The sequence below is a fragment of the Acomys minous genome, assembly GCF_964271855.1.
Source record: "Acomys minous genome assembly, chromosome: 14".
Taxonomy (NCBI): Eukaryota; Metazoa; Chordata; class Mammalia; order Rodentia; family Muridae; genus Acomys; species Acomys minous.
In genome coordinates, this window is record NC_140496.1 from 92,588,951 (window position 1) to 92,601,695 (window position 12,745).

Consider the following 12,745-nt stretch of genomic DNA (forward strand, 5'->3'; position numbering starts at 1 on the left):
AGTAACTTAATGCCGCCGTGGGGTTTCCATCTCGGGGAATGTATGGCTACATTATTGTCTGTGAGATTATGCAGGTGGGAGTTGCTAAACACTCTTTTGTACAGGTAACAGGAACCTAGAATAGCTTTCAAAATCGTACCGATTTAGTGCTGAGTGTGCATACAAACGTGGAGGTCAAAGGACACGTGTGGGACTCAGCTCTCCTGCTGTGTAGACTCTGGGGACTGAACTCAGGTTGACCAACCACACTCACACACAGTAGCAATAAATAAATGTTTTCAAATATTTGAGCAAAACAAAATGAGATCGTTGGGGAGAAACCTGTGTCAGTTCTCAAGCAGATCAGCAGGGTTTATATGACCTCGTTATAAGGGATTGGTATAAGGAACTGGGAAATATAACTGAGCAGTAGGCCAGAGACGGAGACCATCTCCACAGCTCTTTCCCCTTGCTCCAGAGACCCTCCCATTGATTGGATGAGGCCTGCTCATACTCTGTTAACTAAACATTTGCATCCCGAAGCCTGTCAACCCTACAGAGATAGATTCCCTTCCCAAGTGTGCTCTCCTATCCGCCCCCCGACCCCCTTTGGAGACAGGGTTTCTCTGTGTAGCCATGGCTGTCCTAGACTTACTTTATAGACCAGGCTGGCCTCGAACTCTCAGTGATCTGCCTGCCTCTGCCTCCCAAGTGCTGGAATTAAAGGCGAGTGCCACCACGCCCGGCTTGTGCTCCCTCTTTAGCTTGCCAGACAGCTGTACTTGTGATACTCAAAATATGGCCCACAGACCAGGCTGTTCTATCCACTGACAGAAAATACAGAAATTGGTGCTTAACAACTTGCTTCTTCTCAGCACTGAAAAGAACAATCTGCACTAATTTAACACAGAAACTATGTCTGCTGAGTCTGATATTTTCTTTTCTTTTTTTTTTTCTGAGTCTGATATTTAAGACGGGAATTATACCTTCACTTTTTATTACTCGTGTGTCTGTAGGTTCTGGCGGCATAAATACATGTATGTGTGTGGTGGTGGTGGTGGTGTGTGTATGTGTTGACGGGTGCCTGCACAGGCCAGAAGAGCCATTGGATCCTTTGGAGCTGGAGTTACAAATGGTTCTGAGCTCTCTGCTGTGGGTGCTAGGAACCTATGGTCCTCTCTCCAGCACCCTTAAATCATTTTTAATGGAATTTTACAGAATCCCTGTCTATGAGAGGTCAGGAATGTTTTAAAAAGTAAAACTGGTCCTCCAGCACATGTGGCTAAGGAACTCTACTTGAAGTCCTTGAAGTCATGGCCAGTCAGCTTGAAGCCACGGTGAGTACAGGCTGGAGCCTGGCCTCCACTGTATACTTTCCTTGGCGAGGAAGAGATTAAAGAAGGTCTTTTTAATTATTATTATTATTTTTTATTTTTATTTTTTTTTTGGTTTCTTGAGACAGGGTTTCTCTGTGTAGCCTTGTCTGTCCTGGACTCCCTTTGTAGACCAAGCTGGCCTTGAACTCACAGCGATCCGCCTGCCTCGGCCTCCCGAGTGCTGGGATTAAAGGCTTGCGCCACCACACCTGGCCTTAAAGAAGGTCTTAAGTGTGGAAGGAGGGTGAAGGACATAGGCCCTATGTCCTCTACTGTAGTCTTCATGGTCTCTGCCCGAGCAGGCCCACATCATCAGTGTGGGGGAGGGGAAGTAGGTGTGAGTGGGAAGAGAAGGGCCACCTCACAATGTCTTCTGACCGCCCAGGGCCTCTGATGCAGGGTGCGGCTTCCACCAGACTCCACTAGTCTTTCCTTATCCAAGAGGGGAGATTTTACTGTCCTAGAAAGACTATGTGGAGTGATATTTCCCCCAGAAGGAGTCTTAACAATAATCGCTAACATTTGGCGTATCTTTCTTAGATACAGGACTTAGAGATGCCTCATTCACGATTCTCCTGCGCCACCCCCCCCCCCGTCTCCCCCCTCCCCCGCCCCCCCTCCCCCGCTCTGATCTGCCGCGTCTGCACATAGCACCCTCCCTTCTGCCATTTTGGGTTTGAAGAAGCTCTTCCCTCGAGGATGAAGCATGACGCTTTTCCTGGACAGCCAAGAGCAGATAAAGCATACACCCTGCTGCCGTACATACTGGACATTTGATAGTTGCCCTGTTCCGTGCCAGCTCCGCTAATAGTCGGTCTGATGACGTCAGCCCCACTAACAGTCGGTCTAATGCCCCGCTCACTTTCCTTCACTGCTTTGCAGACCCCTCGCAGTATTGACTACATACATGGTCATATATGTATTTATTACCTTATCCATAATCCACTGAAGACCTGGGAGGATGTATTTCCCAGGCTCCCAGGCTTCTGTGCCTCCTACATTAATTGGAGTGCCACCATTGTTTATGATATTAATCAGTTGCGTCTAGGTTGAAAGGGAGGTGGAGTCTTTCTGGAGTAAGCATCCCTGCACTGATGAGAGTGGAAGAGAGGAGACCAGTGGACCAGAGCCAGGGAAGCTCCTGAAAGGCTCCCAGCACGGGCCCATTTGTATTCTGACTTTATACTCTAAAACCACAAGGTAGGCAGGCAAGCAGGCAAGCGTTTACAGTCAGCAGATTGTTGAGGGCAACGGCCATTGCTTTAGCTATTTCTCCAGGTCGTTCTGTTCCAGGTAGCAAGTGAAGCCATGCTTGGCAAATAGGCAGTGCAAGCAGAGCTTTGAGGAAATCACTAATAAATCAGTATCTAATAATTGGTCCTTTTTACCATCTTCTACTTCAAAAGCAATAAGTATGTTATAATAACAAAATTGGACATGTACAACAAAATCATGCATTTTTTAATTTAATAAACAGAACCAAAGGATATAAATAAGCACATTTACAGAAGGTAAAAAAGAGTATTTAGTATGTGAGGAAAGACTCGTTCTAAGAAAACAAAACCATACATCTCAAGGAGGAGCCATTTGTTACTCCTTATTTCCCAGACTCGACACAATACATTTCATCTTGACATTGTTTTATTCCATGTAATACAGATATAACAGATTAATTACTGCCCTCTCTCACAGCCAGACAAGTATCCTACCACTGATCCACACCCCAGCCCCAAAAACCTCTGAAACAAACAAAAATATTTTTTTAAAGTCTTCATTGTTTAAACAACAGGAAAAGAATTTTTAACAAAGTACTATGAATGAATCCTGACCCAGCTTGAGAAATACCAAGATGAGTAAAGCCCCCTTCTGGGCGCATCCTCAGAGGCATCCCAGAGATGAGCGTGCTGACATCACGGAGGTTTAATCCATTTGTGGGTCAGAATTGGAACAGACTATTGGGGAGGTGGCAGAGTATGGAAGATGGAGCCTGGTTGGAAGTATGCCACTTAGGACATGCTCCCAGAGGTCTCTGCCTTGCCTCCCTTTCCTGTTACTGCCTTGCTCTGCTTCCTGCCTGTTAGACTTGAACAGCTACCCCACCCTATACCCACCCAGCATGGTGGACTGAAACATCTGGAACCACAAGTAAATTGTTTCCATTGTTCGCTCAAGCATCTTGGTCACATTGGCTAAAGCGCTAACCGTTGCCCCTTTCTACTACAAGAACAGGGTTCCATCAGCTCCGCGCCGCTCGCTGGCTCGTCACCTCTTTGTTTCCCTTCTTTTAAAAAAAGCCACACCAATAATGATAGCAGAAGTTAACTTCTGAACTTCCTAACTTCTGAACACCTGTATTGCCGTCCAGCTCAATTCTGGTATTCTGGTTTACAACAGCTGTGCATCATGAGCTCTTACGGAGATTTGATTTACTTCCTTCCTTGGAAAGAGAAGGGGCCCTTTAATAAGGTTAGGGTACCCCACAGGCCTAATCTCATACAGCTGATCCTGGTAAAAGAGACGGAGTGCAGGCATCCTTTATGCAGAAGTCTCAATTGATTGGAAGAAATGACAGCTTAAGAGGACTTAGTGCTTATACTTGTATTATATTTGTAAGGATAACCATTAAACTAACTTATCCACTGCTTATCACCCTTTCTCAGTGTGTATGTTCTTGCTGTGTAAAACATTCCCTCCCATTATTATACATTAATTTACTTTTTCCTATCTAGTCACCCACAAGCCATGTAGTTCTTACAGTTTTCATTAGAAGTGAGTGAGCCACTGGGCTTTTAAAAATGTGTGTGTGTGTGTGTGTGTGTGTGTGTGTGTGTGTGTGTGTGTGTGTGTGATGTGGGGGACACATGCTGTGACATACATGTAGAGGTCAGAGAACAACTTCGTGGAGTTGGTTCTCTCATTCCGCTTCTGTGTGAGTTTTGGCGTTCTTACTCCGGTTGACAAGCTTGGCATGGCGAATGCTAAGATGGCCGTCTGAGCCATTTCACCAGCTTGATTTCTAAGCCTTTTAAAGGGGAAACAGAATCAATGTGTTGAACATTTTTTCCTTTATGTTTTGGAAACTTTATTAAATGATTTTTTTTCCTGTTATGTGTATGTGTGTGAGTATGTGTCCCTGAGTGCAGGTGCCCAAGATGGCCAGAGGCATGAGACTCTGAAGCTAGTTACAGAAGTTTGTGCACCACTTGATGTGGTCCTGGAATCTGAACTCAGGTTCCCTTGAAGAGCAGATGCATTTTAATGGCTGAGCCCTCTCCTCAGCCCTATCTGAGGTGTTTGTAGATAGACAAAACAAAAGCAGCCCTTCCTTGAAAGTCCTTGGTGTTTATTAGCTTAGTTTGCTTTGTGAAAAAGCAGCCTGCGCTGGTCACTGCTGTTGCCTTAATGTTGAGTATAGTAGCTCATCCTGAAGTTTAGTCGGGCGGACCTTGATTTGGGGCGGGACTCCGGGCTGGTGACTAAAGTCAAGGAGCCTAAGCCGCTGTGACAGCAAGCAAACTGTCTTGCTCTGTGTGCTTTGACTGCCTCCACCTGGAAGTGAAAGCTGGGCAGTTCTCATCAGCGGGGCGCTGCTTCTGTGTTCTCAAGCAGATGGCCAGGTCCTGCCAGCTGTTTTCCATGAATCAGCAAACAGCATACAGCTCCCAACCACGATCTACTTTTGGTTTGTTTTTAGAGGAAATCCCTCAGTGAACTTTCCCTCTGAAGCCTGCCACAGGTCGGAGCACTTGGAACACTGCACCTTGCCCCACAGCTGGGGCACTTCTAAAGTTCTATTTGAAGATGAATGACCGAGTCCGGACAGTGTCCTCTCCTTGATCCAGCTGTTTTCTTATTTTTGACTGTAATAAAATATAGATATGCGTATTATTGAGTCACTTTGAGATACTGACTGTGAACTAGTGAGGAAGACATGTTAAGCAGCCAAGGAGAATCAGTTATAAATTACCACGTCTTTGCCAAGTACTTTTGTTTTGTTGTTATGTTTTGTTTTTTGAGGCAGGGTCTCTCTGTGTAGCCTTGGCTGTCCTAGACTCACTTTGTAGACCAGGCTGGCCTTGAACTCACAGAGACCCACCTGCCTCTGCCTCCTCAAGTGCTGGGATTAAAGACGTGTGCCACCACACCCCAACTGAACTATTTTTTATTTAATTTTTCTATAATAATTATGTGTCATTTAGATAATGATAAAACACATGGAATTAGAAAGAGAGTCATTTCAGCCCAGGTTTGCCCTGGCAGAGCATTTCCCCACTGAGAATCTCAAAACGAGCACTCTATTAACTTGGATTTCAAATGAAAAAAGGAAAAAAAAAAAGGCACAGATGCTCAGCAATGTTCCCAGACCCTGCTTTTATTTGGCAGAGAGGAGTCTTCCTACCACTGAGCTACCAGCCTGGCCTTAAGGAGATCCATTTTCAGGCAATGCCTACAGATTCAATAATTAGAGAGAGAGAGAGAGAGAGAGAGAGAGAGAGAGAGAGAGAGAGAGAGAGAGAGAAGAAAAAATGCCTCCTTGCCTTTGAATATACCAAGGGTTTCAAGACAGTATGTTATGGTTTGATCTACATGTAAAGGCTTGGTCCATGGCATTGAAGTGATGGGGGCTTTAAAAGATGAGCTTGCTGAGTGTGAGCACTCTGGGAGGAAGATGCAGGTGGATCTCTGTGAGTTCGAGACCAGCCTGGTCTACAAAGCGTATCCAGGACAGCTAAGGCTACACAAAGAAACCCTGCCTCAAAAAAAGGAAAAAGGAAAAGAAAACAGTGGAACTTACTGGGAGGTCTTTAGTTCACTGGTACACTGCCCTTGTTCTGGAGAGAGTTCTAGAAGTCTGTGCTTGACCCCACCCCCACTCCCCACAGTTTATCTCTGGCTTCCTGACATTTCCATCTTCCACCTGTCTTCTGTCTTTATGTTCTACCATGAGGTCTTCCTCAGAAGCTGAGCTGCTGTGCCCTTGAACCTCAAAGCCTGTGAACTTCCTTTACATCAAAGGTGGCTTGCCTCCTGGATTTCCTGAGACAAACAACAACCAGACTAATATATTCCATTACAGGAAGCCTCAGAAAGCTTTTCCTTGGCTACCGGCTCTCTATAATGTGCATGAGAGAAACGTAAGATAAATTCATCCAACTGTCTCCCCTTGGGAGGTATGCAGCAGGAAGATAAAACACCTTAGGTTCTTGACACACACAAGTGCAGCTTACCCTGGGAACCATGTACCTCCCCAAGCTCCACTTTTGACCATTTAAAAGGCTTCCCAAGTTGAGACACATGTCAGTGTCCCTGTCTGAGATCTTCCAATCCCAGTATTCTCTTCCAAACAAAATGAGAGTTACCAACACACCTTACAGGAAGATGGCCAGCAGCTGGTGCTAGGATAGGCTGAGCTGCAAGTGTAACTCCACTGTCCCTCTTTACCGACCCCCTCTTTATACCCCTTAAGAATGCACAGATTGAAGAAGACACCCTCTTACTAGACAGGACTGCTAGTGGAGGGAGGGGAACACCGACCCACCCACAAAAACTTCAATCCAAAATTACCCTGACTACAAGATGTGCAGGGGGAAAAATAGAGCAGAGAGCTTGGCCCAATCTGAGACCCACTCCATGGGAGAGAGCCAACCCCTGACACTCTTAATGATGCTCGGCTATGCTCAGAGACAGGAGCCTAGCATAGCTGTACTCTAAGAGGCTCCACTCAGCAGTGGATGGAAACAGATGCTGAGACTCAAAGCCAAACATTGGGCAAAGTATAGGGAGTCTTGTGGAAAAATTGGTGGGGTTGGGGTGGGGGGGGAGGAGTGCAGGGGGAAGGATAGAAGGACCTGGAGGAGACAGGAGCTCCACCAGAAGATCAACAGAGCCAACCAACCAGGGCCTAGAGGAGCTTGCACACACTGAAGTACCAACCAGGGACCAGGCATGGATTGGACCTAGGCCCCATACCCAGATGTAGCCAATGGGCAGCTCAGGCTTCCTGTGCATCCTTTAGGACGGGAAGCAGGGGTTGTCTCTGACCTGGACTCTGTTGCCTGCTTTTTGATCACTTCTCCCTGCCGGCGCTCCTTCACCAGGCCACAGGGGAAGAGGATGCACTCAGTCCTGACACAATTTGGTGAGCTGAGGTGGGTGGGTGAGGGGTGCGGGGTGGGAGGATCCCCTTTTCTGAGGAATAAGGGATGGGGAAGAGGGAGGGAGGGTGGAGCCAGGAGGAGAGGAGGGAGGGGACCACGATCGATCGAGATGTAAAGTGAATAAATAAGTAAAAAAAAAAAAAAGAATGCACTATAATTTTGCAGAGCTGCAGACTTCCTCCCCTTTATTCTAGGGCCTGCTCTGACAAGCGGAGCACACTTGAAGTCATCTACATGTTAACAAGACTGGAAGTCTGGGGACTTTCATAACTCACCAACTTCCACCGCAGTATTTTGATCCATTCATCCGCTTCAACGCCTGTCTTTGCACAGAGATAAAACGTCCTGAATGGAAACACTAAGCTGATGAAACAAAAGAAAGAATGTGAGATGGCCAGTATAACTACGTGTATGCACCCTGGTTGAGCAGCATGAGTGGCTTCTAGGGGAAGAATTGATGGGGGCTCTCATAATTATCATGGTATCTTTGAAGAACTGGTGTGGTTCCTGTCAGCCTCTGCAGAGAGGCCAGGGACGTTTTTTAAGTTTGTATTATTGTAGGCGAGATCCATATTCTCCCAGGACCCCTGGGGCACACCCACATCCTTGTGCTGTGCATGTCTTCTGTGGAGTGTCAGTTTACTCAGCTGGGCTTTGCAGTGGTCCAGAGCCTGTCTCTGGGTCAAAGGACAAGCCAGGCAGATAACAGGCTTTGTGGAAAGAACGCATCTGTGCCGGCTGCTTTAAGGAGAGTAGCCCTTCCTCCTGCCGATGTGGCCAGTTTCCAAACATAGAACAGGAAAAAGGGACCAAAAAAAAAAAAAAAGCCTCAGTTGTTATCTCACTCAATCTTTGCCATGCATCAGTCTCTGTCATAAAGAAAAGCAACCTTTCTTTCAGCACAAAAGATTTAGAAAGCGCATGACAACTCTTCGTTTGCTGCCCCCTTATTATTTAGGCAAAATCGTTTGAGTGATAAAGTCAGGCCTAACATTCTGGTCATTCTTTCTCTCCTTATAATCAAGACACAAATGCTGTATTTTTTTCTACCTTTTTACCCCTCCCCCCCATATCCTAGGCTGGCCTTGAACTTGCTACATAGCAGAGGATGACCTTCTCCTCCTGATCCTTCTGCCTTGAGCTGAAATTCACAAGTGTTTCTATCACCTTAATGCCAAGGCAGCACATCTTGTAGATGCCAGGCCTGCAGGTGGGTGGGGAGGGAGAGACGCTGGCACTGTACATGAAATGCCCAGTACCAACTGTAAACTGGTTTCTGGACTTGTCATTGATATCTCCTGCGGGAGACATTCTGATTTACTCCACAAATTCATACAAATTTCCCTCTCTTCTTGCAAACAGACATTTTAATTAGCTTAAGCCAGTTATGTTATGGACAGTTAAAAAAAAAGATTCATTAATTTATTTTATATAGATGAGTGCTCTATCTGCATGTACACCTGCATGTCAGAAGAGGGCACCAGACTCTGGTATAGATAGATGGTTGTGAGCCACCATGTAGTTGCTGGGAATTGAACTCAGGACCTCTGAAAGAACAGACAGTGCTCTTAACCACTGAGCCATCTCTCCAGCCCCATGTTATGGACATTTATGTTTCGGCTAGTGTATCAAGCAGAAGCTTCAAAAGACAAGAATTTCCAGGGTAACACTGGTTTTCCTGGTACAAGGGCCAGGCATCGCTGATACATCTTTCTTCATGTCTGTGAAAACACAAGGGCTGAAAGTAGCCACTTGGATCTGAAGGAGCCAGCTGGCGAAGAGCCAAAGAATAGTAGAGACCACACGTGGGACCTTGTCACTGTACCCCTGCCTCTCAAGTTGTTACTCAAGAAAAACAAATCGCTGTCATCTCACACAGCAGCAGGTATTCAAAAGATGTCTGTTGTTGGTTGATGTTGTACGTTGCTCACTTTCTCAGGTATAGTAATGAAATTACCCTTCTGTATATAATATCTTTATTCCCAGTAGGTACACAAGCAAGATGCTCTATCGTGCAACTTTCTTTCAACTCCCTTAGGAAAAGAAGTGATGAAGGAAAGTGGTGATAAAGAAAACCCGGCAAGTTCTTAATGCACCAAGGTTGGAGGGAGACTAGCTTACACCTTTCAGCCTGGATATGTTTGAAAAACTTTCAGACAGAAGTCAGTGGAGAAGAAGACACGCCTTCCTTTATCAAGACACTGTTAGTCTCAGAGATGTTTCATCCTCTACTGACTATTGCAGGGCAAAACCTCTTCTATCTGCAAGCCAGGCAGGGCCCTCTCAGGTCAGACCACCTACCACCGGAGTCAGAGAAAAGATAATGTAACTGAGAGGAAAATCTCAAAGCGGTAACGTTGTCTTAAGAGGTGAATGGCCGAATGTGTCCTAGTTGTCCAGTGCACACCCCAAACCTAGCCAACCTGCCTCTGCGGAAGCCACGTTAGATGGGGCACTGTGGCCTCTGCAGCTGGAGACACTCCTGACATGCGAGCCCTTGTGTGAGGTTAAGTCCATGCACCTGCCATCCAGACATGCACACATTTAGATAGCTTTTTATTCCTTGGCTTAAAAGACTTTTGGAAACATTTCCCTTACGAAAATATCTTACCAGAAACAGTTTACTCTCTCCTGCGAATAGTCAAATTGAACAGCTGAGCACTCTGTCAGGTCTAGGATCCGAATTGGTTCTGGTGACTGAAATAAAACAAAAACAGAGGCAAACTAATGGCATGAAAATAAGCACGAGCGTATGTCCATCCTTCGTCCCTTAACGAGGTTTCTGCTGCGTGCAGCTGTCAGTTTCCTTTCATTAGGACTGGATGATGGGAAACCCTGACAAAGGGAAGGCACATGCTGGGGTTTGAGAACTAGTCTGTCTCAGACTAAGCCTTGGGGAGACTTTGCTGGGCTGCACGGATGGCTCAGTGGTTAGGAGGGTGACCTGCTCTGGCAGAGGATCTGTGTTCAATTCCCAGCACACACACCTGGCAACTCAAAACTGCCTGTAACTCCAGCACCAAAGGGCTCAGTGGCTCTGGCCTACCCACACAGAGACACATAATCAGGTACATAATTTAAAATAAAACAAATCTCAAAAAAAAAAAGATGTTGCTTTTGTCAATTTACATCAGATGAAGATAGATTTTTTTTTCACAAATGGAAAGGAATCATATTTTCTCCCATCTTTTTTTTTTTTTTCTTTTCAGTTTTTCAGGACAAGGTTTCTCTTATAGTCCTGGCTGTCCTAGACTCACTTTGTAGACCAGGCTGGCCTCGAACTCACAGAGATTCACCTGCCTCTGCCTCCCAATTTTTTCCCATCTTTTAAAAAACTTCTACTAGTGCAGAAATCTTGCGTACAAAAAGGAAAGGAAATCATTTTAAGTTGGCATGATAAAATGGACCTGGGCGGTGGATATGCTTTTAATAAGAGGGGACATCGCTTTATTAGAGAAAGCTCCTGAGAATGGCAGGGGTGGAATTCCACTGCCCCGAACAGAAGGAGCCCTATGCTGCAGAGAGAGCCACAGCTGCGCCAACCCACGAGCAGCTTCTCGGGCTGCTGAGGTGGCTCAGTGGGTAAAGATGCTTGTGGTCAAATCAAGCCAGATGCCCAGAGTTAAATCCCATGATCCTCATATGGAAAGGAGAGGGGCAACTCCCATAGGTTGTTCTCTAAACTCCAACCAAACTCTGTGGCCAGTATGCCCCGCCCCCCCATCTTATAAATAAATACAAATTGAAAAGAGCTTGAGTCTCTAGACTCTTGTTTCAGAACTGACATCTAAGAGGTGGGGTGGGGGTGGGGTGGGGGGGGAGGTGGAGGGGTGGGGTGAGTGGGGGAGGTGTGCTGATGTCTCTCTCACCATCTGGTCTTTGAAATATTTCAGTTCGTTCCTTTGCAAAGTGAACCACCTTGTTTTCCAGGTCTGAGGGGAGAAAATTTAAGTTTGAAATCAAGAACATAATATTTGAACTTGTTAGTTTATTTTCATTTTAAAAGTGTATAAAAATTTAGATAACATAAGTCTAAAATATGTTGCGGTGTTATGTCTGAGAAAAGCTTCAAAATAGCTATAAAAAGTAAGATGATTCTGTGTTTTCTTAGATCACAGTAGAAATACCACTAAGTTTATTTAAATGACTAGATGCAGCTGTTGTGAATATTCAATCTGATTTATAACAAGCCGCTTAAGTTTCTATTTTAATTCTATAATAAAAATAGGTTTCAGTTTTGAGAACCTGCTATGAGCTACATCTTCAAATCAGAAATTTACATATATTTCATGCATGCTCCTGAAACTTTATTTATATATATTGTATATTTAATAATATATATCCAATATGCATATAAATGGCATCTATTGTTATTTTTGTTACTGTTATTATTATTGTTATTGCTATTTCACGAGTAAGCCAATAGAGATTTGGGACCCTCTAATCACATTACACTCTGAATTGTACCTGAGGCATCCACAGACTCACAGCAAAAACACTTGCTGCTGGCTATCACCGATCTATGCTCTAACAAAGCCCTTCTCTGTCTCAGCCGGCAATGCACCCACTTAAAAGAGACGATGGGCATTTCCGAAATAAATATTCAAGCATGGTTGTGCATGCCTGTAATCCTAACACTGCGCTTGCTGAGAAGTGAGGCCGTAGGTTTGAGGTCAGCCTGGGCTGTGAGAGCCTATCTGAATACAAAACAAACAAATCAACAAAGAGGCTACACATGTGGACATCTCCCATCGGCAGAGAGCAAGGGCACAAGTCACTGCACGGTTAGGTCAGACTCTAGCAGCCTGGGTCACAGGAGAGAGGCTCAGGGCTCTGACTGCAGAAATAGAGAAGATCTGGCACATTGCACAAATGGTGGCTGTGACACATGGAAACAAAACAGAACCTTAAAGGTACAATTGCAGGCAGGGAGCAATCGGGTGCCCTGGGCTTGTAAAGGTCTAAACTATGTTTACTTTGGCAATTTTATAGTGTAATTTTTTTTTTTTAGAACATCAATGATGCATTTGGCCTACCTTTCAGTAAACAGTTTTAAAAGTTTGATTTTTTTTTTTTTTTTGGTTAAAGAGAACAAACAAACAAACACCAGAAATGCTCAAGAGTGAATGGACCTCCTTTGTTCTTAACCCTTCCATGGAACATGCTATGGAGAGCTTCGTTTTTCATATGAACTGCAGGTTGCTCTTACACAGGGCTTTGCCAGAGAACAGT

The 12,745-nt window shown here is 45.1% G+C and overlaps 1 protein-coding gene across 1 annotated transcript in view; it reads right to left on the reverse strand.

The window, feature by feature from the left end:
- Nucleotides 1–2,804: 2,804 nt before the first annotated feature.
- Nucleotides 2,805–12,745, reverse strand: part of DAPP1 (dual adaptor of phosphotyrosine and 3-phosphoinositides 1) — a 50,906-nt gene continuing 40,965 nt past the window's right edge. Inside the window, exons 7-10 of the mRNA XM_084756590.1 lie at nt 11,383–11,445; nt 10,125–10,210; nt 7,789–7,876; nt 2,805–5,215 (exon numbers count right to left, since the gene is read on the reverse strand). Coding sequence (XP_084612716.1) covers nt 5,147–5,215; nt 7,789–7,876; nt 10,125–10,210; nt 11,383–11,445 — 306 coding nt within the window. The 3' untranslated portion in view covers nt 2,805–5,146. The remainder of the gene's footprint in view (nt 5,216–7,788; nt 7,877–10,124; nt 10,211–11,382; nt 11,446–12,745) is intronic.